Below are 24,000 nucleotides of genomic sequence, written 5' to 3'. Positions count from 1 at the left end.
ACCCATGAGGGCTAGTCGGGGCTGGGTGGGGGGACGGGGGGGAACGTGGGGAGCAGCTTTAAATATCTCAATTCCCAGTTCCACCTACAAAGAAAGTCTAGTATATGACCAGGGTTCTTAATGCATTAGAAGAATATGATTAAATAGGTCTTTAAGGAAACAATCTGGCCATCTGGCCATAGAGACACAAGCCTGGAACAATTCTTCCCCCAATTTTTTTTTTTTTTTTTTTTTGCTTTTTACGGCCACACCTGCAGCATATTGAAGTTCCCAGGCTAGGGGTCTAATCGGAGCTACAGCTGTGGGCCTGTGCCACAGCCACAGCAACGCAGGATCCGAGCTGGGTCTGTGACTTACACCACAGCTCACAGCAACACTGGATCCTTAACCCACTGAGCAAGGCCAGGGATCGAACTGGCAACCTCATGGTTCCTAGTTGGATTCGTTTCGTTTCCACTGCATCACGATGGAAACTCCCCCAAATTTAATCTACAGGCAAATCACCTGGGGATCTTGTTAAAACGCATATTCTCATTCAGTAGGTCTGGCTGCCTTTCTAGCCAGCCCCCAGATCAGGCCAAAGTTGCTGGTCCCCCACCTATAAGAAGCTAAGTCCTTGAGGATGACTGAGGCTGGAGTTCTGGTACTTGAAGCCTCTGGGTATGGCACAATGGGCTGCTGGGATGCAATCGTCTCCAGAAGGAAAATTCCAGCTTCAGCCTAGAGGTGACTGTGAGGTAAAACCGAAAGGGCCCTTCTGAAATCAGCGTCCAAGCTCTGGGCTGTGGAAAAGTTAGCAGCTTGAGAAATTTACTTTTCTCCTGAGCCTCTATGACCCATATAAAATGGCAGGACTGAATTATGTTGTCTCTAGAATACTTTCTCATTCCATGATTCCCAAGTCCGTTAACTCCAGAACATGGAATAGGATCAAACCAACCTAGGTGGCCTTTCCTAGCTCTGCAGGTTATTAGTTTCTGTATTTTAAAGAATCAACATAAGTCTCATACATCCTTTTGGTGCGTTTGCTGTAAAACATGCATGTCCTTCCTATACATCAATTGTGTATATTACTATTTAGACATGTAGTTATACCCTAAAGAGGGGAAATACATTTGTATGTGGGGGGTTGATAAAAAGAAAATTCTATTGTATACAGACCAAAAAACATTATACTTTATTTTTAAAATTTTGTAAGGGCTGGTATAAACAAGTCATAGCTTACAGATGTGTATAAAAGCTGCACGAATTGTGCGCATTTACTATTTGAAGGGGGAAAAAACTCGGTTTTCAAAAATTGTTTGGACTGTATGTTCTTTTCCTTTTTAGCAGGGTGGGGAGCCAAAGGAATTGAATTACAGGATAGAATATAAAATACCTCTTTCAAGGAAATAAATGTGTAATAGGAACTATCTAGCCAGTTCTCTCAGGCATGGGAATCCCCTGGGGCTCGTGTAAATGTGTATAAAAGTATGTCCTCAGTGTCACTCCAGATGTTTCTGCAGGGAAAGAATCCTCCTCCCCACACATGGGCAAGAACGCTGTGCATGTAACCTCCACACTCAGACTTGCTCCAAGCCAAGCAGCATCCTGAAGGGGGGCCCTGAGGATCCACAGGTCCTTCCCACCTGCCTCCTTCTACATGTAGAAGGTCATGTTTGTGGCTAAGTGTCCTCCTAGGCTTGGAGGGGAGACTAGAGCCTGTAAGTATTAACAGAGGATAATAAGGCTCAGAAACAAAGGCAAGTAGGCAGAGAGGTCAGGCCAGGACAACTGTAAATGGTAATTAAGTCTCTCCGCACTTATCTTTGGAGACTGTCCTTGGGCTCTAGCTGAGCAGGGCCTTCTCGGCTGTGCGGAGGGTCTGCTTGTAGTTTTGATTCTGCCCCTCAGGGCAACCTGAACTGCACATTTTTTTTGCTGCAGCCTCTGACTGCCAAGGCTGTAAAAAGGCAGATCCTGGCTTCTGCAGTCCCCCCCCCCCCCCGCCCCCCAACGCCTGCTTTACGTGGTGACAGGGCCAGGAAGACTCCAGGGCTTCCACTTTACCTCTAGCATGTTAAGTCTCATTTCTCACCCCATGTTCCAAGGGGAAAAGTGAAGTATTCCTGCAGGACGCCCACTCATGTGGCCTGCCTGACACCCAAGGCCCAGCCCACAAAGGGAATGCTGCCCTGGGGTACCAGCAGTATTCCCCACCCTGTCCCCAGGCAGGCTCCTGACACCTATTGTCTCTCCACCTCACCCACCTGTGTTCACACCTCCCCAGTCTAAGCAGAAAGTCACATGCCAGCAGCCACAACTGAGACTAGGTGGTGGCAATATGCCAAAAGAATCCAAAACAGAATCCTGCCACTGCATATGGTATTTAAAACCATAAAAGTGGCAAAGGAGACAGTACATACTATCTGGAACCAGTGACAGCGATTATGGGGCCAACACATATAAGATAACATATACAAAGGATCAAGCACCAGACCAAGACACCCTGTGACAGAGACTCCGGGTCATCAGCCCAATATCCATTCTCCCTTTCTTCTTTAGTAACAGAACCCTGAATTTCAATGAGACATATAGCCACCTAGAGTAAAGACCACATTTCCCAGCCTCCCTTGCAGCAGCTTATGGCAATGTAGCCTCTTGCTAGGTCCTGGTTTCTGAGACATCTCCTTAAAGAGAGGGGGCATGTCCCCCCCCCTGCTGCTGCCTGGCATATAGCCATCTTGGACTGTAAGGTGAAAGTCATTTCTTGAAGTTGGTGCAACAACAAGACAGAAGGAGCCCAAATGCCTGATAATCAAGGAGCTAGACAGTATATTGACTCTGGCTTGCCTATGTTTATGAGAGAGAGAAAATAACTTCTCTGTGGTTTAAGCCCATATTATTTGGGATTTTCTGATACAGCTCAACTGTGTTCTAACTGATACAATTTTCTTCCTCTTAGGACCTCATGAGATATCAATGACATTCCAAAATTAATTGCATCATGGTTTCATTAAAGAGTACCATCCAAAATAATAATAGCTTTGAAGACTAAAAAAAAAAAAAAAATCTATTCATCACAGATCTACTCCATGTATTCTCTAACTGCAATAAATAAAACAACAGAGTACCCAAAAATGTCATGCACAGTACTGTATTTCTATTTTTTAGTATCAACGGTAAAAATAAAAGTCTTGGAGTTCCCATCGTGGCGCAGCAGAAGCAAATCTGACCATGAGGTTGCGGGCTTGACCCCTGGCCTCACTCAGTGGGTTAAGGATCAGTGTTGCTGTGAGCTGTGGTGTATGTACGTTGCAGATGTGGCTCAGATCTGGCGTTGCTGTGCCTGTGGCATAGGCCAGCAGCAGTAGCTCAGATTAGACCCCTAGCCTAGGAACTTCCATATGCCTTGGGTGTGGCCCTAAAAAGACAAAAGACAAAAAATAAAATAAAATAAAATAAGTCTTAATAAAAGTCTTATGGTCAAGGCAGATGACTTTTTTTCTGGAAATGCTTGTTGCAGTGACTTAATTTTTATACTCTTGACCACTAGATACTAGACACTGGATCAGATTTCTTCCCCTCACTTTTCTCTCCAAAGCCTTGGAGAAGTGACAGGAATAATCTTGTGCTGACAAGGTCAGTTTACGTTCATGAGTGAGAAAGAATCGTAACTTCGTATTGATATCCATTCATGTCATTTAACTCTCAAAATATTCTTAATTTGTAGGTTCAGAATCAGAGGCTCCAACCAGTGGCATGACTGGCCCAAGATAATCATTCACTAGGTATCTTGGATCCAGGCTAATTCATACTGTATCATAATTGCCTATTTGCTTGTCTGTCTCTCCTTACCCATTCCTGTATCCCCAGCACCTACCACAGGGCTAACCATATTAAACATCCTCCATAAACACATGTTAAATGAATTAACAAGTCTAAAATCCCCCTCTGCCCTTGCTCCCTCGCTCTGCAAGGGTTCTACAAGCCAATGTTCTTAATACCTTCCAGGTCACTCCCAGGCCATATGGCCTGTCAAGAGAATGTGGTCAAGGATGAGACAGAGGGGAGCAGGACTGGTGAACACACCCCTATGACACACTCGTGTTCTCCTCCACACTCTCCTGGGCCTGGGCGGGCCCACCACGTAGGGCATTTGGCCGTGTGCCTCCCAGCCCGGGAGACAACTTGCACTTTGTGTACTTTTCCAGGGAAAGGAAAAGGCAACCGTGGTCTAACATGTTAGAAACGCGGGTGCCTGGTGTCCTGACATCATAGCATCCACCCAGTCCCGTTCCTGGAGGCAGGCCCACTTGCCGGGCATGGGCTGGGGAGGGTGTAGAGGAAGAGGGGTTAGGCACTGTAAAACGGAGCATGTGGCTAAGACATGCAATGTGACCAGGCGCTGTGACACAGTGCGCGGAGTAAAAGTACAAGGGGCCTCTCAGCGTCTTCAAGAGACCTCCCTGATGTAAAGTGGTACAGCTCCAGAGACTTTGAAGTCATCCGTGTTTTGAGCTTAGAGGCAAAGATAAAGGAGCTCATCACTTCTTGTAAGACCTGGTTTCTCTGAAGCAAACTGGATCTGAGCTGGTCCTGCTCCAGGTTCTCCCAAGGAACAATGAGGACAGGGCCAGCCTCGATGTCTGCCACTTCTTGGACCTCTCCCTCCAGCAAGGGATGCCAGAGGAAGGAAGAAGGGTGTTTTCCTTTCTGTGGCTCCATACAGAGTCAGGAGATGAAAACAGGCTTGAGTGAGCTTTGGTCACCAATCATAAGGAATCTACAGCTAAATTATCACCTGGCATGATGGAAATAACATTATTGTAAAGTGTTGTCATGATATTAAGGTCTTCCAGTTGGAAAGCCAAAAGTTAAGCCTGTGCTGGCATTCATATTCCAATAAATGAGCTGGCTCAAACACTGACTTTCTCTCCTTGACTTGTAAAAATGACTTAAAAATGTAAGAGAGAGTTCAATAAATGTTTTAAAGATTGCTATTAAGTACAAATACTTTAACAATTTAACAAAAACAGAGAAAAGCAACCTTAAAATCCCACCTTCCTCACCCTTGCCCCCACCCCAAGTCAGGATGAAAGTTCAAGGCCGCAAACAATAACACAATTGTCTGGTACCTGGTACATAGTAGACACTCAAAAATATTTGGTGACAAGGAATCCTGGGTGCCTTATGAGTTGGCACCTCACAGACTTTTTAGAGAGTTTGCTGACTTGGATTAGATTCAAGAATAATGTATTAATCTTCTGGGGAATAGTCACAGGCAAACAGCTACAGGGATATACATTTTCCTTTGTTAAAACTTGTATCTGCATTCAAATACTGGCCTTGGCATTTCCTAAGTGCTGGCTGCTTTGAATGTTACTATGTCAAACCATCTGCACTGGAAAGCAAAATCCTGTTAAGAAACATGATCGCAGGTTGTAAAGAGATTATCATGTTCCTGACCATTATGCATTTTACATTTTGAAAATCCCCATAAGAAAAGGTCATATTAAAGTAGCAATTCTTTGTCAAAGTGGAGCTGAGTAGTTTTAGACAATTTACGTTTAGGGCAATAGGAAAATTCATTTTTCTTTGTGTGCGTTTTCAGTGGCTTCCCTGCACTGGCTCACTAAAATGAAAACCTTCTTCTCAATCTGAAAATAGACAAGAAGCTTCCAGTTAGTCCTGATTTTTGAGGGACTTGCCACTGCCCAGAAGGCAAAGTGTGCCTTCCACAGTTCTCACAGTCCTACAACCAGAACATCTCTTGGTGGGAGATTTTCAGGGGAGGTGGCTCTTTGCTGGGCTGGGGACTGAAGTTCAAGGAAGGTTCTAGAGAGAAAGCGCAAAGCGAAAGCTTAAGGGAGTCTGAGTTGGTACAAGAATAGTAGAAAGTGTGAGTTTCATTTGGAGTTTTAGATACCCTGTGAGGGGGAACAACAGATTGTGCACTATCAAGTGAAACACAAGGGGATCTGACCCAATCTTAGGGTGACACATCTGCAGTGTCAACGTTCAGGGACACCTAACTTCAGGAACCTGATCTTTTCCGGGCAGCAAGATGCAAGATCAAAGTCCTTTGAGCAAACATGAGTGTCAGTGCCATCTGTCCTAAGACCTTCCTATACAGCCCCAGGGAAATACAAGGGCTTTGAGCCCAGGTCCAAACACATTTCCCGATTGTGGCATTCCCACACTCCAGAAGCCAAGCACTCTAACCCAGTGCAGGGTGGGCAGGTAAGGTATGGGCAACATATGTCTAGGTATGTGGAAGTGTATGCAGCAGACACCCAGAAGCCCCAGGATGTGAATGAATATAGGGAAAGAATAACATCAACCTGGGCAAAGAAGGGAGTTGAGGGTCCCAAAAGGTCAAAACTTTAAAAATGGGTGCATTGCTCCTGTTCTGTCCCAACAGGGACATTCCCTGAAATCAGATCAAATCTAGTATTAGATTTTAAGAACAACAACAACAAAACCCTAAGAAAGGTGTAGGCATTCATTCTGCTTTCTCTCCTTTGCTCTTCTTCATATGACCTGACCTGACTTTTTGAAGGGAGGGGACAAGCCTAGTTCACCTCGGAATCCTCAGCACCTTTCCAAGGACTTGAGAGGTGCCTCCAAAGAAAAGTCAGAGGACTGAGAGAGTGAGGGGATGAATGAGCTAATGAATGAATTACCTGTCCTAGGCCAGATATATGCGAGGGCAGTCTCTGGTGAGAAGGAAAAGGAAGGGAAGGAGGGAGAAAAGTAAGATAGGAGGGAGGGAGAGAGCCAGAAAGACAAATCACGACTGCCCCCTAAAAGTCAATTTGATCTAGGTCAGTAGTTCTCAAACTTTAGCGTGCATCAGAGTCACCTGGAGAGCTTGTTCGAAAACATTGCCGGTCTCCACTCCTAGAGGGTCTGACTCAGTAAGTGGGGCCAGGGAATCTGCATTTCTAACAAGTTCCAGAAGGAGCTGATGCTATTGGACCACACTTTAATACGACTGTCGGCTAACTCTGGACCGATGCCAGAGCCCAGACAACGAACTTCTGCAGCTATAAATGCAAACCTCAAGGCAATCCAAGGTCCAGCATCTTTAAAACAGATCCCAGAAAACAGAGAGCAGAGCTGCTCAGCTCCGGCCAGCGCACAGCTGCGGAGGAAAGGGAGCCTATTGAAAATCAATATTTTCGTTAGAATTTTCCCAGTGGTTAAGAGTTCGCAAGTAGCTTTTTTTTTTTTTTTTTAAGTGAAAAGCCAATCAAAATAGATTTGCAGACTCTGCCCTAGTCTTTTCTGAAGATAATCTTTCGGAGCGCAAGGGCTGGGTCAGTCCCACGCTGCCTGGGTGAAGCTGCCCCAGATGGGCGCCATCCGCAAGGGGGTCTCCCCGGTAGGGTGGCGCCTGGGTCTTGCCTTCGGCTGCAGAAATTTGTAAACCCGGTCTTCCCGGTCACGGACACCTCTGGGCTCCGTTAGGAAACACCCTGAATTGGAAGCTGTCCTTTGACCCGGGAGCATAGGGATTGACCCGGCTCTCTCTGGCGAGGCAAACCGCGATAGGTCCGTGTCCTGAAGGTTCTGGAGGCGAAAGCGCGTTGTGTTCCCGCGCATCCTGGGAGCCCGAGCCCAGCACGTGCCGGAGCTCGGCCGCGGCTGCTGCAGCCTCGACCCAGAAACCTCTCGTGACCCCGGGCGACGTGAAGGCGCGGGACCAACCTCATGCTCACGAGGGGCTGACGGATAGCCGGCAGCCTGTGCAGTTGGCCTTGCTGCAGGGGCGGCCGACGACCTCCCCCGGGAAAGCAAACTCCGACCGGACCAGGGCTCACGGGAAGGTCTGCTCGCAAGCGTGCCCAGCCTGGCTTTGGCGTCGTAGCTAACCCTCTAACTGGGTTTTTCAACCTCCACAGGTAGCTCCTCCTTTCCGGCTACTCGGTGCCGCATAACCAGGTAGCAAGAAGGGCGCCCGCCGAAGCCTCCTTCGGCATGAAGCTGGCCGAGAGGCGCAGGCACAGGCAAGGCGCCACTGGGCCCAACACGCTCTCCTTCCCCACCCTCTCTCGCCGCCCGCGAGGAAGAGCCCAGGAGGCTCGGCCGGCCTCGGGCCCCGGAGGCTCTACGGCCCGTCCCTACCCTGGAGCTGGCTGGGTCCCGGGATCGGACGGCTGGAGACGGGTGGTCCTCAGGCTCCCAGGCCCGGGACGGCTCCCGCGGTACTCGCTCTCCTCGCGGCGCGCGTGTTCCCGCTCTCAGGTTTAAGGAGAGCACAGCCCACCCAGGGAATCCATTCCCCACAGGGCTTCAAATGCTGGGTGAGATAAGTGGAAAGTCGTAGGGAGTGCGAGAGCCTTTCCAAATGGGGCCACATCCGAGGCCTTGGAATCTGCTAGAATCTGATCAGCACCATACCGCCGCGATCCCCTAAGCTAGGGTCAGAACTAGTGTCTTTCCCCTGCCCCGAGGAAGTCGCCCTGGGCATGAGTCCGAAAATCTGCCTTAGAGAAACTGCCCAGGAGAGGACGAGGGACGCTCACAAAGGCCCCAGCGGTGGGGTAGAGCGGGTTACTGGCCCTGACAACAAGCCCCTGCCGTGCACACGATTCTGCCACCGCAGCCAAGGGGCCCAGGTCGAGGTGAAAGGAACCCAGCCGCCGGCAGGGTCGTTGGCAGCCAGACATTCATACCCGGAGCCAGCCGCCTGAGTGACCGCCCCCGGCGCCCGCGCCACGTAGTGCTTGGCTCGTGCCTCCAGGGGGCGCTGCGGCTCTTCCCGCGGGCCGCTGAGCTCCCGCCCACGGCCGCGCTTTCCGACCCCCGCGCTTAGTAAAGCGCGGTTTTGAACATACTTTTTAAAAGATAAAATTCTTAGTTTCCTGCTTCTATACCCTCAGTTCTGAGACCAGTGCCCGCACCCCTCCTCTAAGTTTTTGCGATCTTCCTCACAACTCGGGAACTGGAGTGCACTCGCCCAGAGAGAGCTGGGCTCCCAATTCCGCGAGGCTCTGGCGAAAAGCGGCAAACAGTGCGGGAAGTTCAAATGCAAAAGGTCCCCGCCCAGTAGAGGCAGGGAAAGCGGGAGAGAAAGGAGGCGAGTCCTTAGAAGTAATGGCAGCTGAGACTCTGAGAAAAAGATGGGATATCCATAACATGTCTCATTCAGGGCAAAAGTTTTTAGCATGTCCTCAGTGCGTAGGTCAGAGTGGGAGAGGCTCGGGGTCAACCCCAGGGAAGTGTGTGTCTGACACCTGTTCGCTGCTTAACAGGCAGAGCTACCTGGGTGGGCTGGTCGGGGGAGGAGGAGGGAGAAGGAGGAATGAAGGGGCCCCCTCCTCCTCCCACTCCTCCGCGCTCCTCTCTCCAGCCAGCATTCGGTCCTCCGGGGGGCGGTTCGGGTTAGGGCTGCAACTGTTTGCGCTCCCCTCGTCAGTCTGTTAGCCATTTCCCTGGAAGCGTCCTTGGTGTCGAAAGCCCAGAGCCGTGAGGACAGCAGCTGACCAGTCGGCGGAAACGTCTAAATGCGCAGTGCAGCTCCGGGAGGGCGCAGGGGAAGTGGGGCGGCGGCGCAGAGACTCAGCCCCCTGCGCACAGCTGGGCTGCGGTAGGCTCCGGGACTCTACGCTCCGCACACCGGTTACCCCACAACTCGCCGCGGGCCTATCTTCCTTGCCCTGCGAGGTCGCCCGGAGAGTCCGGCGGAGGAGGCTGCTTCTGGGTAGGTCCCCACGGAGCGTGCGCCACGGAGCGTGCGGGGCCAGGGGGCTTGCCCTGATCACGGAGTTGAGACTCAAGGACTGGGCCCCAGGTGGGCGCAGAGGTGGCCCGAGAGAGCCCTGAGAGTGGTGCGGCGCAGTGTTCAGCCTCCTCCGGCTCGCTCTCCGCGTGAGGCGCGCACCTGCCCATCGTGGTGGCCAGGCCTGGAGGCTGCTGAGGCGCTACCCCGCCACGAGGTTTCTCCCACTACCCGGAAAGCTCACCAACTCCTCCCTACCTTAAAGTGGCTGCAGCGCTCGGGCCAGCATGGCCCAGACTCCATTGTGGAACTTCGGAGGCTGGGGTGGGCGAAGTAAACACGTTTAAGGAAAAACCTGGGCTCAGGAGATTTGCGGAAAGAGGGCGCAGCTCGTGGTTATTTGGAAATTCTTTTCAGCCCGGGATAAAAGCAGGGAGTTCCGCGCGCGCGCGCGCACACACACACACACACACACACACTCACAGTCATACTCTGTGGGAAGGTGTGAAGCCTACCTCTGGGGGGTTACCTCTACTTACAGACAAGGAAATATGAAGCGTGGAACACCACCCCGGGAGTCGTGTCCTGGGGGTCTGAAAGAAGAGAAAGTTCCCTCCAAATCTTCCAAATTGAGAAAAGCTGCGGAAGGAATGAGGCGGTTAGAGAGAAGGGACCACAGGCATCCCCATAGCTAGGGCTCAGGACTGAGCGCTAAAATGAAAGCACCCCTATAGAATCCATTAGGGAAAAACTTTTTTTTTTTTTTTTTAAGTCCTGAACTCAGGCATTCCGCTTCTTCCGCACTGTTCCTCAAATCTATTTTGAAGCAGTTAAATACTGAAGGATATTCAACGCTCGGGTCTCCGTTCCAACCTCAGTTTTTAACCTTAGCAAATTTGAAATTGGAAAGAAAAAAAAGATCTGCTATCTCTGAATTATGTTTTACCAAAGGAACGAAAAATTCTACCCACTTCTTCATAAATAAAATGGAAGGGATTTTATCTTAATAAAATAATATCCTGTAGCTTCTGCCTGGCTTCCCAGTCACTGTTTGACCTTTTGGCAGTTTTTTAGTCTTCTGCTTATATTTGTCCCCTTCCCCGCACGATTGAGATTATTTTAATTGTGCTTAGGAGCAGCACATCCAAAACCATATTCTGGCGGACCACCTCTGAACTGTGTACATCCGCCTGGCTTGAAGACCTGCGCCCCTCCAAGCTCAGACTTGCAGGGGGCTAACGCAAATCGCCTTTGGAGAACTCGTCTGGGACGAAGGGCATTTTACTCAGTGCTGCTCACGAAGATCTCATCTGGAAACAGGCTTTTTAAGATGAGAGTATGTCATCCTCTTTCTGTCACTTGGTCCCCCTATTTCCAGAGTAGCTGAAGTGCGTTCTGCAGTTACACTCACACGGGACCGAACCTTTAGAAGAACCTGAAAAATGTATCACTACACTTCAAATTCGATTAAGTTTCCTGGCGAATGAACAATGAACCCTGTCTTTGCTAGGAATGGAGATGCACACGTTTGAAAAGCTAGAATAGTATTTTCCTAAATATTTTTAAATGATTGCTTTTCCCCTATTCCAGATGGATTCTTTATTGTTTGTCAATGGGTTGCAGATGCCCACCCCTTTAACCAAGTTAGCTAACTGCTTGTGAAATGTACATTGGCTGATTAAAGCTTAAATATTGGGGAAAAAAAATCTCCTGAGATATTCTACATTGTCTTTGCAGTAATTACGAAATCAGTCAATTGTCACCTCTATAAACAAACTTCATTTTGAAAACAGCAGACGAAAGCAGACTATACATACAGTCGTAATTGACCAAAAGTATGTACACAACTGTATTTAAAATTAGGGGAAGGGTGATGTATGCTGGCGAATACAATCTAGAAGTGATTGATTTTTACCTACGAAGAAGATGGTTATGTTAAATGTGATAAGACGTGGAAGTTAACGCGGCGAGCGCGCCAAGTAAAACTGCAAAATGCACTTTGGGCTTCTCTGCGGGGTCTTTGGGAGGCAGAAGGCCAGTTGTTCTGTTTCTAACATTATTAGGGAAAGTGGCACCGAGAAGAAAGAGGGTGGGCGTTGTGTTTGTGTGTGAGCTTTGAACTGAGTCACCTTGGCCATGTAACAGGGAAACCTCGAGCAAACCTGTCTGTGCCTTTAAGATTCAGTTGCTATCCAAACACAAGTAAACAGAGTGGACCATTAGCGGGCGCCCGGCGCGGAGGCGGAGCCTGGGCGCAGGGGGCCCGGCGCGGCTGCGGGACGCCCGCCCGAAGGGGAGGCGGGGCCGCTACTAAAGCCCGACTCAGCCCGCTGCGAGCAGCTTGGGGAGGGACGCGGGCGGGGACAGAGCTCCGTACGCTCGCTGCTGGAGGGTGATGGCCCTGCGAGGCTGCAGGCTCCTACCTTACCCGGAGTCGGCGGCGAGAGGATCGCAGAGGCGCGAGGTTCTGGGCTAGCGCTAAGTGCGAACTCCAACCACCCCGGGTCTTTACACATTCTGCGTCTACAGACTCGGACCAAGGCGACTCAGAGGATCCGCTCTGGTTTGAGCTGCTCGTCGTCCTCCAGATCATGTCCGCAGCTCCCTGGACTCCGCACGGAAAAAGAAGTTTGTCAGGCGTGGACCCAATGACCTTTCCAAGCTGTGTGCCTCACTCTCTGGACCAGGTCTGAGTGGTGCTCCCCAGGCGGACCTTTCTGCTAGAGGTGAGTGTCTGTTCTGGGAACCGGCTGCAGCTGCCCTAAAGGAGGGAAGCTGCAGGGGGTGTAAGGGGGCGCTCAGATTCTCGGTCTGGTGTGCCGCAAGTTCAGACGTTTTGAAAAGAAATCGTATGCATGCACTCCAGGGCGTTGTATTTTTCACTTTATCGGATCCCAGACACGCCGCTCCCAGCTAACACGCCACACACGCCACACAAGCTGTTTTTAGGTTGCGTGTGACATTTAAACTAAGCATTCAGGAAAGCTTCTTATAAAAGCTGATCTACGTACGTTGAGATAAAACGCCACAACCTCATATTTTTCCTAACCCTGCTGTGGGATTCCTGGTCCTCCCGTCCCGAGGCGGCCGCGCTAGCGCGGACCGGCCGGGACATAGAGTGCCTGCCTAGCCAGAGCGTTTCAAGAGGAAAGTAGTAGTTGAATCCTAGGTAATTCTCTAACCTCGTATTGGCCTTTTGATTTTCCTCTCATCCCTCCAGTCCTGGAGAAGGGGACAGAAGGCAAATTCCCCTGGGGTTTAAACGCTTGGATTCTCGAGACATGGCAACAGAGAAAGGAGTTGCCTTTGTAGGAAGAAGGGGGAAAAAAGGTGTTTGTTGGAGGGAGCGCTGGCTCTTTCTACCTGTTAGGAGGTAACAAAAGAGGACTGGCGTTTCCCAGGGCGAAACAGACAGCCACTTTCTCTGTTAAACAAACTGCAGTCCTGAGCAGAACAAGAAAATTACTCACGCAGGGGGAGCGAGGGAGCAGAGAGAAACAGAACCCAGATTATGCGGAAGGCATCTTAATTTAATTAACTCCTTGGGAAGGCAGAGGCGCAGCGAAGGGGCAGGAACTTCGAAGCTGTTTCTCTCTGTTCACCTGATCTAGTCTGTCCATTTTAATTTAATTTTTAAAAAAATGATCTCCTTAGATCCAATTGGAGTCTAGCTCTCTGATTTTGTAAACATCTGTTGTGGCTTGAGCTGAAGTTCAGTGAGCCTGTGGATCCATCAGTCATATCTCTCAGACTCCAACACACAGGTTTTAGCAGATGACCTCTGACCGTATATTATTTTTAGATAATTCGGTGTAATAACACATTACCAAACAGCGAGACTTCTTATCAAATTACCACTACCTTTCTGTCGCCAGTGTTTTGAAAGCTTCACTGAACTGAAATTAGCATGTACACCTCTCACTTGTTGATAGCCAGTGAACTAAATTTTACAAAACTTCTGACCATGTCTGGAAATTCCTGTGAAGAAGACTGATGAAAGGAAACTAGTCTAAGTTCCACCAAAATATTTATGTCTTTTCATTGGTTTAGGTTTCTTTCCTTGCAAAATTAAAAGTAACTAATGGTCCAAAATGGGATGGTGGAGAAGTGACAGCAGATGAAGACTGTTATTGCCTGAAACAGAGTGTGAGAACTACATGCTCAGCTCTAGACAAAACGAAAGTACTTTAAAGCTCTGCATTGACTTAAAATATCTTTGACATATATTTCCAGCTAGTCAGCAGGAGAGTGGAAATGTAAACTCCCTAATTATTCATGGCAAAAAAAAAAAAAAAAAGGTTGGTGGACATTTAAGGTTGTTCTGTTTGTGAAGAGTTTGCTCTTCTATGAAGACACTACTTGTCCTGCAGCTTAAAATGAATAATACTATGAAATAGCACTTTTGTCCCACCATGAAGCTGAAGTCTAATAGAGGCCTTAATCTTTGTGTTATAAACTATTTGATGAAAAGGGAAGGAAGATGGCATTCAAGTTTCTGCTGGGAGAATTAACATGTAACCTCTATGGCAGAGTTCACTTTGTACACTGGAATCAAAATCACAAGTCATGATAGTCCTTCAACCGACAACCACCACCCACACACACTCACACACAGGCACCTACATACACGTACATACACACATACACCGGGAATGTGGTGGGAATTGCACTTTGCCTCCTGTATTTACTTCTAAGAAATCTAGTCTGGGAAAACACCCAAATAATAATTTTGGTTTCCTCTCCTTGGGGGAGGTGGCTTTTTAACACTCGGAGAAAAAAAATAATGATTTGAATCTCTAGAAAAATCCTTCTTATGCAGAAAGAAGGAAATAAAGGTGAATTTATTATGTTTCATGGAGAGGAAATAATTGGATCGATTCTATCAGGGATGTTATTAGTAGAATCCTCTTTTCCTGCCTCTCTAGGAGAGGGTTTGAGGGTTGCCCCTGAACAAAAATGAATTGTGATTTGTGGTGGGAAATTGTATTACTAATGGAGGTTTACAGTTTCGGTTGAATGGTCTGACTGAGACCCTCTGACTGTTACACACCTCTCATTAACTCCCAGCCTCAATTCCCAGACCGCATACCACCAGGCAGAAGCGGTTCATTAATAAATCCCTGTCTCCGAGTCGGTCCAAACAGAGGAGGAGGGAAGGTGTGGGCCTCACGGAGGCAGCCAGATTCTGCCTTGGCAGAGCTCTGTGTCATTAGCGCAGCCCCCTAAGCTTGCGCTCCGATAGAGCCATAGGCAGCACTTCACAACACACTAGAGAAGAAAGTTTCAGGCCCAGAAAGGGCTGGTATAGAGGGATGTCTGGACAAACTCTCCCCCCTTCCTGCTGGGTTCAGAAGCCAGGCGTAACTGTTGATGGCTCTGATAGGCCTGCCTGCCCCTCTCCCGGGAAAGCGCTTAGCTGCGAGTTCCGCACCTGGGGAGCCATGTTCGGAGGCCAGGCCCAGGCCCGCTGAGCTGGCAGAACTCGCTGCCCAGAAGGGGCTGGCAGTGGGCGAAGGTGGGCCTACCCTGAAAGCAGGTGAGGTTTCCCCCAGGGAACTGGCTCTGAAAGCAGACCTTCCCGTTGCCATTGGGGGCGCAGGGAGAAGCAAGTGCCTGAGCCCTGCCTGCTTAGGCCCAGGCCGCAGAGCCGGGGCGGGCTTCCCAGCGGCAGGAGCAACGTCGCACTCAATTCCAGGCCGGTAAACAACCTCCCTCCAGGCCAGCAAACAAGCTCCCTCCAGGCCGGCAGAGCCCCACCGTGCCCAGTCTGTTGTGGCTCCCCTGCTGCGTCTTCCCTTTTCCTCCCCAGGGAGCCCTCTCTCCTCTCTCTTTTCCTGGGGCCTCCGGGTGTATGCGCAACCGCTGGTGCCAGGTCGAGAAGCGCTCGGTTTGGGAGAAGGGTCTCCGGCCTCAGGGACCTCTCCAACCGCCCCCCACTGAGTCTGAACCTTCTGGAAAGGATCTCAGTGGGGGGGGGGGTGGGAGGAGATGGCCCCTGGGAAGGAGGAGAGGACGACTCCAGGCCCCACCAGGTCCCGAGGTGTCACTTTTCTTTCCTGTGGCCCGTCACCGCTGATAAATGGGACTGAGGCAGAGGAAGGAAAAAGAAAACCTCTGAGGTCAGCGCCTGGCGAGGCGGGGCCCCTCCGAGAACCCTGCAGCCCCTGGAGCGCAAAGCGCCCTCGGCTGCGCTCGGGTACCCCCAGTGCGGTCGGGCTGAGTGCATGAACCGAGGCTGCCCGGCTCCTAGCGCAGCGTTAGGAGCCGCCTGGCTTAGCCGGGCCCTCGAGCCGGGTGCAACTCACAAGCCATCGTTCCTCCCGGGAGCTCGGGGGCACAGCGGCGACAGAGGCTCAGCCCGGGCCTGTGGGTATTGGCGTAGCGGGGGTGCCACGGATGACCAGGCTTCGCCCGACGGGGTAGGAGGTGGGTGGGCTGGACTGCCCACCTTTTTTTCTCCCCGGGCCCGGGTCTTTGGTTCCTGGAATCGGTGCGTGTCTGGTATCAGATCTTCCCACGGGTGCCCTGCTCGCTGGGGGACCACCTGACCCTGGCCCCGGGGCTGTGCTCCAGCTAGGTGCAGAGTCGCTGGGCAGGCACTCCGAGGTTCTCTCATCACCCTTTTAGGGGGCCCTGGAGTAGGGTGGGGAGGAGGACTTGGAAAGTGCGGTAACTTACATTGCGTCAAAGGGCCGACAGAGCAGCCTTGGATAATAGTCACGACTTTCCCTCTCTCTCCCTGCCATTTTTAGGGTTTTCTCTGCGTGCTGTGCTGTTGTCCTTCTGGGTTTTCACCGGAGCCCCACGCCCGCCGCCTCTGAATCCTGGAAAAGAGAGGTGGCTACCTCCGGCCCCCAACACCCCGGAAAATGGGGAGCAAGGCCCTGCCGGCGCCCATCCCGCTCCACCCATCGCTGCAGCTCACCAATTACTCCTTCCTGCAGGCCGTGAACACCTTCCCCGCTGCGGTGGACCACCTGCAGGGCCTGTACGGTCTCAGCGCCGTGCAGACCATGCACATGAACCACTGGACCCTGGGGTACCCTAACATGCACGAGATCACCCGCTCCACCATCACCGAGATGGCGGCGGCGCAGGGCCTCGTGGACGCGCGCTTCCCCTTCCCGGCTCTGCCCTTTACCACCCACCTCTTCCACCCCAAGCAGGGAGCCATTGCCCATGTCCTCCCAGCTCTGCACAAAGACCGCCCTCGGTTTGACTTCGCCAACTTGGCTGTGGCCGCTACGCAAGAGGACCCCCCTAAGATAGGAGACCTGACCAAGCTGAGCCCGGGGCTGGGTGGCCCCATCTCGGGCCTCAGTAAATTGACTCCGGACAGAAAGCCCTCCCGAGGGAGGTTGCCCTCCAAAACGAAAAAAGAGTTTATCTGCAAGTTTTGCGGCAGACACTTTACCAAATCCTACAATTTGCTCATCCACGAGAGGACCCACACGGATGAGAGGCCATACACGTGTGACATATGCCATAAGGCTTTCCGGAGGCAAGATCATTTGCGGGATCACAGGTAAGGTGGGGAAGAAGGTTGGCCTGGGGAGGGAAGGGCCTTTAATCCAGAATATGGAGTCCTGATAGGCATTCCAAGTGTCACTAAAATCCCCTCTGACCTAGAATATATTCCCAGAAGCCTTCCCCAGCCAGCTGCAACCAACCCCTACCAGTTACCTTTTCCTCAGCAGACTCCTGCTGCATTATCATTTTGGAGGCTGGAGGTCGATCCCCATTCTTAAGTAGTTAAAAGCTATTGAGTTGGCCTTGATCCTGGGGTCAGTCTTCCAGTTTCCACCAGATCGGCCTTAGGGGGTGGGGCCGGTAGAGCCAAGGGACCTCAAAGACGTTCGTGGTAGGTGCGGGCCCTGGCTGCCATAGGACCATTTCTGGAAATCTACTTGGCCACCTTCTCTGGGTTCCCTCCCTTCCCTGACTCACCCCTGGCTGCACCCCGGAGCCCACCACAGAGACCTCTCTTTCCAACTTATTTTCGGGGGTCTTGAGATCACTGAATTAAGAAATAGCTCCCCACATTCCCATCACACCTTCAACTCTGAATTAATAAAAGGCAATTGAAGAAATACTATAATAATGTGTTTTCATCCAGTAAGAACTTCCCAGGGGAAAGCAGAGGGCATCTTCTCCCCGACTTTTACTTGCGGTTGTTCTCCCAAGCTGATCCTCCGTGGCTTTTAGGGGTTCGATAAAATCAGGACCCCTAAACTCCCCCTAGCCTTACATCCTGGATTTGACTGGTTCAAATCCCAGAGAAAACCGTGGTAGCCAAGAAGAGCTCGTTCCGCAGGATTTCGAGCTCCAGAATACACCAGAGAGGGCGATCAAGTGTAGATAAAGCCGGTGTCCGGTGAATGTTTTGAAGAGTCTGTTAGTTGAGGTTAACCATAAACAGAATTACACAGAGGGGGAAAAATGTAAAAACATAAATAATGGAAATCCTGTTTTTTTTTTTTTTCCTCACGACTTCGTTTAAAGTAATTGCCAAAAGAAAACCTTCATGACAGTGGTAAAGCCATTTCAGTGAAACCTTATATTGATTTTCAGGTATATCCATTCCAAAGAAAAACCCTTCAAATGTCAGGAGTGTGGGAAAGGATTTTGTCAGTCTAGAACTCTAGCAGTTCACAAAACTTTACATATGCAGGTAAGTTTTGTTTTGTTTTTTTTCTTATTTAAAAACAGAGTTTGGTTCTGTTTTATCATTTTTGCTCTGCAAAAGTGTTCAATGGCAGGGTCTTTCTCATAAAAGGCTCTATTTAGGTTAGCTTTCTAGGTGGGGAAAGCCGTGCTCTTGACTTTGTCCATCCATGAAATTAATTTTATTTAACACCAAACATTTATGTGTTTTCTTTTAAAAAAAAAAAAAGGCCACTCTCATTATTCTAAATCCTAATTTTAGAATTATTATCTTTTTCACCTGATCTGCCCTGCATTTAAAGCTTCTCGTGTTTGGGAGGAAATCAAGGTAATTTTGATAATGGAGGCATAGTGAAATCCCATACTCGCTCTCTCCCAGGGGCCTCGTAATTTGCCGTTTTCAGAGCATTGAGGAATCGTTTAATTTTCCACCAAAGAGGAGGCTTATTCCCCGGGAGAATGTCGTTCCTTAAGAGAGGATTAGAGATTTTCCTTTTCCCCTTTCCTGCCTGTGACACAGTGATGAAATGTAAAGAGCTGGAAATCACAAAGCCCACCGCAGTGGCCACCGGCAGTTATCAGTGTAATCGGGCCCCTGTGTGTGCCTGTGCGTGTGTTTTCGTGGTTGGAGGATAAGGAGCACAGATTTGTTCCTGCAAGTCTCCTCTTTGTTGTCTTGCGCGCGTTCTGTTAACGCTTGTGATGCGGATGATAAGACAAACTTTTGAGAAGGGTGCCGTGGTGGTGTGAAGGATTAATCCTTTGCTTGCTTCACATCTGAACAGGAATCTCCACACAAATGTCCCACATGTGGAAGAACCTTTAATCAGAGAAGTAATCTGAAAACTCACCTTCTCACCCATACAGACATCAAGCCCTACAGCTGCGAGCAGTGCGGCAAAGTGTTCAGGCGAAACTGTGATCTGCGGCGGCACAGCCTGACTCACACCCCGCGGCAGGACTTCTAGAGAAGCCCCGGATCTGTCCCGGGCCGCCGCCGCCGCCGCCGCCGCCGCTCCCCTCCCCAGACACCTCTCCTCCTCGCCTCCCACCCCCAACCCTTCACTGACCCCAGCTCTTCCCTGGCTGCAGCCACACCTGCAGCTCCGGGGGCTTAACTCATCTTCCCGAGGACTGAGAACTCTAGGAAGCCACACAAGTACATCCTTTCACAAAGAACATATGCTAGTTTCTTGTAGATATTCACAGCTCATTTTAGAGCTCTGTACATAATGTCGTGGGTCTCTGTTTCGTTCTGTTTCGTCCGTTTTTTGTATCTTGTCGGATGCACCTAGATATGGAAAATGGAAGCCAAATTTTTCTTCGAAGACTGTATTTTCAAAATAAAACGTTTTCTTGTTTGTTTCAACTCCTGCACAAGTGTCTTGCTATTGGACTGCTGTTTTTTCCTCTGGATCCTGGAAGAGTGGCGTGTCACTTAAGTATTCGATATTGGAGGCAAGTCTTTATCCCGAGGTTTTAAAAATAAGACTTCTCACAATTCTCTCACTGAAATTTCATCTTTTCCCCTTTTGTGCTGTGGCACTTTGGCATCAGTCAACTGCACTGTCCTTGGGGGTTTTTGAAGATATTAGTCTTGGTATCTCTGAGATTTTATACCCTTTTGTTTATTCTAATAACTTCGGATAAAAGCAATACAATAATCACTATTATCAACAAGCGACTTTGGTGGCTGAGCCGCTTAAAAGCACAAGGTGGGAAGAAGCATGAGGGGAAAGAAAAAAACCACTTCACTTTTAGAAGTCCTTGACCTATTGTCGTAGTTTATGATGGGCAACTTCTCCTACCATTAGACTTTGAACATTATGATTTAGCTCTATAGACAGAGACTTTACCCCACCTTTGCGGGAAAAGTCTAAAATCCTCCTGCAGAAGAATGCAGGCAGGTATGACCTTCAAAAGTTGGGGGGCAAGAGGAGAAAAGAGAAACTACTTAGCTATGTTTGCACAAAATATTTTTTTCCCAAGGGTGGAGAGCTTTTCTTCTAGAAGGTTCGGATTTCTCTGCAAAGCAAACTGAGGTCACTAGCAAGGTTTCCCTACTGGTTGGCCTTTTGTCCCTGGGAAAATGCCAGAGGTACAGGTTATTCTGTGTATAGAGCTCATGGCAAATATGTAATCACCATCTGAGGCATTTCAATCCTTGCCTAAATGGTTTCTGGGGAATATGACACTAGTATAATGAATGACAATCCTGTGTAGGATTTGAGTGGAAGGCTTTGGATGCAGACAAAAACGGTAGTACAATTGCAGAGGCTGGAAGGGAAATAATTGCACTTAAAGAGGCAACATCAGAGGAACCTGTGGCCCAGTGGCCCAGTTCTCACAAACATTAATACTGAGCAACAGGGTGAATGAGGTATCCTCAGATGTTTTTCATTTGTGTCTTTGCGTGGGCATGGCATGTTTCATCTCCAGGGTGATACAAGGCAAAGGGTCCTTCGTTTGTACCTTAGAATTCTCTGGAAGAGTAGGTAGGCATTTGAGATCTAGACTCAAAATTCCTCATCTGTACCTTGTTCAGAACAACTTAGGAAGAGGTTTCCAAATGTGTTCCAGCTTCACAGCTTACCCCAATTGCAGGGGTGCTGGCTGGAATTCACTTCTGCTTCTCAGGAGCTATCAGGTCTCTCCCACAAAATACCCACTCAGCAAGCCTGTGTGTCAAATGCTCACACAAATGCATTTCAGGATGGACCCAAAGGCTTCACTGCGGAGATGGGGGCGGGGATGGAGTGTGTGTGGGGGGGTACGAGTGTGTGGTATTTAGAGGAATGAAACCGTTGTTTGTTTTCTTTTGTTTGTACAGAATTAACTCAGTGACCTCCCTATCCCTACGCCCTCAAGATCCTGCCCACCTTGGCACAGAAGATTTGAATACTTTAGGGTAGGGTTACACATTGACTGTCCCTAGAGCTCCCCTAATCCTACAGGCTTTTTCCATGTAGTCAGTCTCACTGCCCCACCCACCCCAACTGACTACCAGAGCCATAGTTCCACAGCACAGGGTTCAATAGACTAATCAAAGAATGACCCTTGCTCTGTATCAAGCTCAGCCATACCCTTCAAGTCCCTGTCACAGGGATCTACAGATGGCTGGAACCAGAATACTCTTCCCCTCCATTTATCTTCATTGAAAAAATGGGAATCAGAAGTGAATGAGGAAAACCGGCAAAGGTAGAGAAAGCAGTTCCCCTTCTCATAGACACACTGTTTCAAAAGTTCAACATGTCTTTATAATTCATTATGTAGTTATTAATTTAACAAATGTTTATAGTATGCTTTTCATGTGCCAAGCCCTGTGCTAGCTTCCAGTGATTTTCAGGATCAGTTTCCTGCCTTTCTATATCTAGTGGGACACTTCTGGAATTGTGGCCACTTAGATAACTTTTAAAAATCTGTAACAGGGCTGAAATGACCAGCCCCCCTCAATCTGGACTTTTTAACCCAATGTCCACCTAGCTTCAGAAAGGATCTGGCCTCCAAGTAGTCTCTTTCCACGTTCTTTGTGATGTGAGGTGAACTTTTGAACAGTGGGTTCCTCTCCACGTTCTGAGTGTTGTTTTCTTCTTCTTCGGGTGGTCAAGTAGGCAGGAAATGAATCCTACGTGAGACAAAGTTGTGAGACATCATGAGGGAAATGAGATCTTATAGCTTGTGAAACTGATTTGCTGGGGTTTTGTTTCTTTGGTTTAGGAGAGTCATTATTTGAGTTTTAGATTAGCTTGTGTTTTCCTTACACCCTCTTCCATAGTCAGCTCATGAATCAATACTTCTGGACAGAGACCAGGAGTGGGAAATATCACGAGTCATAACCACAGTGCTTCATCAACAACAGTAAAGTATTTAGCTGTGACTTGAGTCTCATTTTATAATCTACGTGTGGGATTTTAAAAATAATTTCTAAATATCAATTGCGTTGTAATCACTAATACAAACTCATGAATATGTATTAGGTGCTCTTATTGATGCTAATATGGAAATGTATAGGTCATTGTATTCTAGTGCTTGATAAATACAGTGATTAAAATGGTTATTTTACCCAGAAATATCCTCTTTTACATGAAGAACCTTTCTAAAATTTGACTCTGAGACAGCTAAATATTTAGAAAAGAAACAACTCTAAAATCTTAAATGGCAAATGGGCCTAACCACTGCTAGTGAGGAAGTCAGAGACAGCTACTGGGGGTTTCTTCTACTATTCATTTGTTAGATGTGAGCATAAATATTTGAACATCTTCACTTAAATCAGGTTCGATCAGGGACTCTTGCCCTGGTTTTGATTCTGGAAGGCTCTTGGGAAACAGTGCTTCAGTGTCACCAATGTGATAAACTAGATGCATTTAGATTAAACACAGTGTCGAATCTAAAGCACATTTTAATATGAGAAGGGAATTCCCATGGCATGACGGGCTGTCTTTCTTATTACCAAAGTAATTTTATTCTAATAAAGAGAAAAATTGGTGAAACCATATAACACTGCAAATAGGAATAGCTTTTGTATTTCAGAGGATCATTTGTGTTCACCCTTAGCAGTGTGTTATGATGAGACTTTTATTTCCCAATTTTTCCCTCTGAAATGTAACTTGCCACTGATAACCACCTCTGCTGATGGCAATGAGCAATAAAGGGAGTGGAGAGTCAGAATGATTCAGCTTTGATGACCTGAGATATTTCAAGTTCATTCCTGTTTCTTTTCTTTATTGCTTGTCCCCCCCCCCATACAAATTACATTATTATCTAAGCTATGTAACTTTTTTTTTTCCTTGAAACTATCGAAGGCAAAAACCGATCATGAAAAACTATAAGTAACACAAGTAGCCTACAAAAGGAAAAGGAAAATGGCCAGGAAATTATAATGCTCTGTTAGGATGCTTTCTCCTGCAAGAAACAGAAAACCTGACTTAAATGGGGCTTAAACAAGAAGGGATTTATTTTCTGACATAACAAGAAGGCTCAAGGTGGGATCCAATGATGTGTGGTTAATTGGAGTGACAAGATCATCCAGAGCCCACTCTTCCTGTTTCCCTCTTATTCCATCTTCCAATGGGTAGCCTGGCTCCCTTCATGGCCACAAGATGGCTGCAACAGCTCCAACCACCAGCTCTACTGTTTCCTTCTTACACACATTCCATAGGGAGAAAAAGGAGTTACCTCTTCCTTGTTACCATTTTTTAAGAACTAAGAATCTCTCCCAGAAATCCAACCTGTGGACCTGCTGTCATATTTTGTTGACCAGAATTAGGTCCGATGCCCCTTCCTCAGCCCATCACTAACAAGGAAAATAGAATTATACATGATTGACGTGGACTAAACAAAATTCACCTGCTAGGCAGGATGTAAAGCCAGATTTCCCTGAAGTTCTTGAGTGGCTGAAAAACCTGAATTCTGGCAGCAAGGAAGAAAGGAGAACTGACTATTGTGGATATTAAGCAGAATGAAGTTTCTTCTTAAATGAAGTTTCCTTTAAGACTATGTTGGGAAATGTTTATGTTATAAAAGCAAGATATTTAATGACATATACAGGTATCCCCTGCTTTTTGAAAATTCATTTTATTCCCCTTCATTTTTACAAAAGACCTACATGACTACCTGTTCTCGCTAACTGG

The 24,000-nt window shown here is 48.4% G+C and overlaps 1 protein-coding gene across 2 annotated transcripts; it reads left to right on the top strand.

Annotated features, from left to right (window-relative positions):
* The first annotated feature begins 12,281 nt into the window (after positions 1-12,281).
* OSR2 (odd-skipped related transciption factor 2) lies at positions 12,282-19,739 on the top strand. 2 transcript variants are annotated; one of them, XM_047783542.1, is made up of 4 exons: positions 12,282-12,432; positions 16,459-17,231; positions 18,278-18,377; positions 19,156-19,739. In XM_047783542.1, exons 2-4 carry the CDS (start codon positions 16,576-16,578, stop codon positions 19,336-19,338), a joined length of 939 nt encoding a protein of 312 aa, XP_047639498.1. In that variant the 5' UTR covers positions 12,282-12,432; positions 16,459-16,575; the 3' UTR covers positions 19,339-19,739. The 2 variants fall into 2 exon arrangements, with proteins under 2 accessions (XP_047639498.1, XP_047639497.1); XM_047783541.1 differs by lacking the exon at positions 12,282-12,432 and having other exon boundaries at positions 16,491-17,231; positions 19,238-19,739.
* Positions 19,740-24,000: the final 4,261 nt, after the last annotated feature.

This window comes from Phacochoerus africanus, chromosome 6 (genome assembly GCF_016906955.1).
Source record: "Phacochoerus africanus isolate WHEZ1 chromosome 6, ROS_Pafr_v1, whole genome shotgun sequence".
In the NCBI taxonomy this organism is placed as follows: domain Eukaryota; kingdom Metazoa; phylum Chordata; class Mammalia; order Artiodactyla; family Suidae; genus Phacochoerus; species Phacochoerus africanus.
The sequence above is the reverse complement of the archived record's forward strand: the minus strand, read 5'-3'. Positions and strand labels throughout refer to the sequence as shown.

Bases quoted from the DNA above. Each gene is read 5' to 3' on its own strand.
- OSR2 (XM_047783542.1), top strand. From the start codon at position 16,576: ATGGGGAGCAAGGCCCTGCCGGCGCCCATCCCGCTCCACCCATCGCTG. The intron at 17,232-18,277 runs GTAAGGTGGGGA...ATTGATTTTCAG, and splicing joins GATCATTTGCGGGATCACAG to GTATATCCATTCCAAAGAAA. The intron at 18,378-19,155 runs GTAAGTTTTGTT...ACATCTGAACAG, and splicing joins ACAAAACTTTACATATGCAG to GAATCTCCACACAAATGTCC.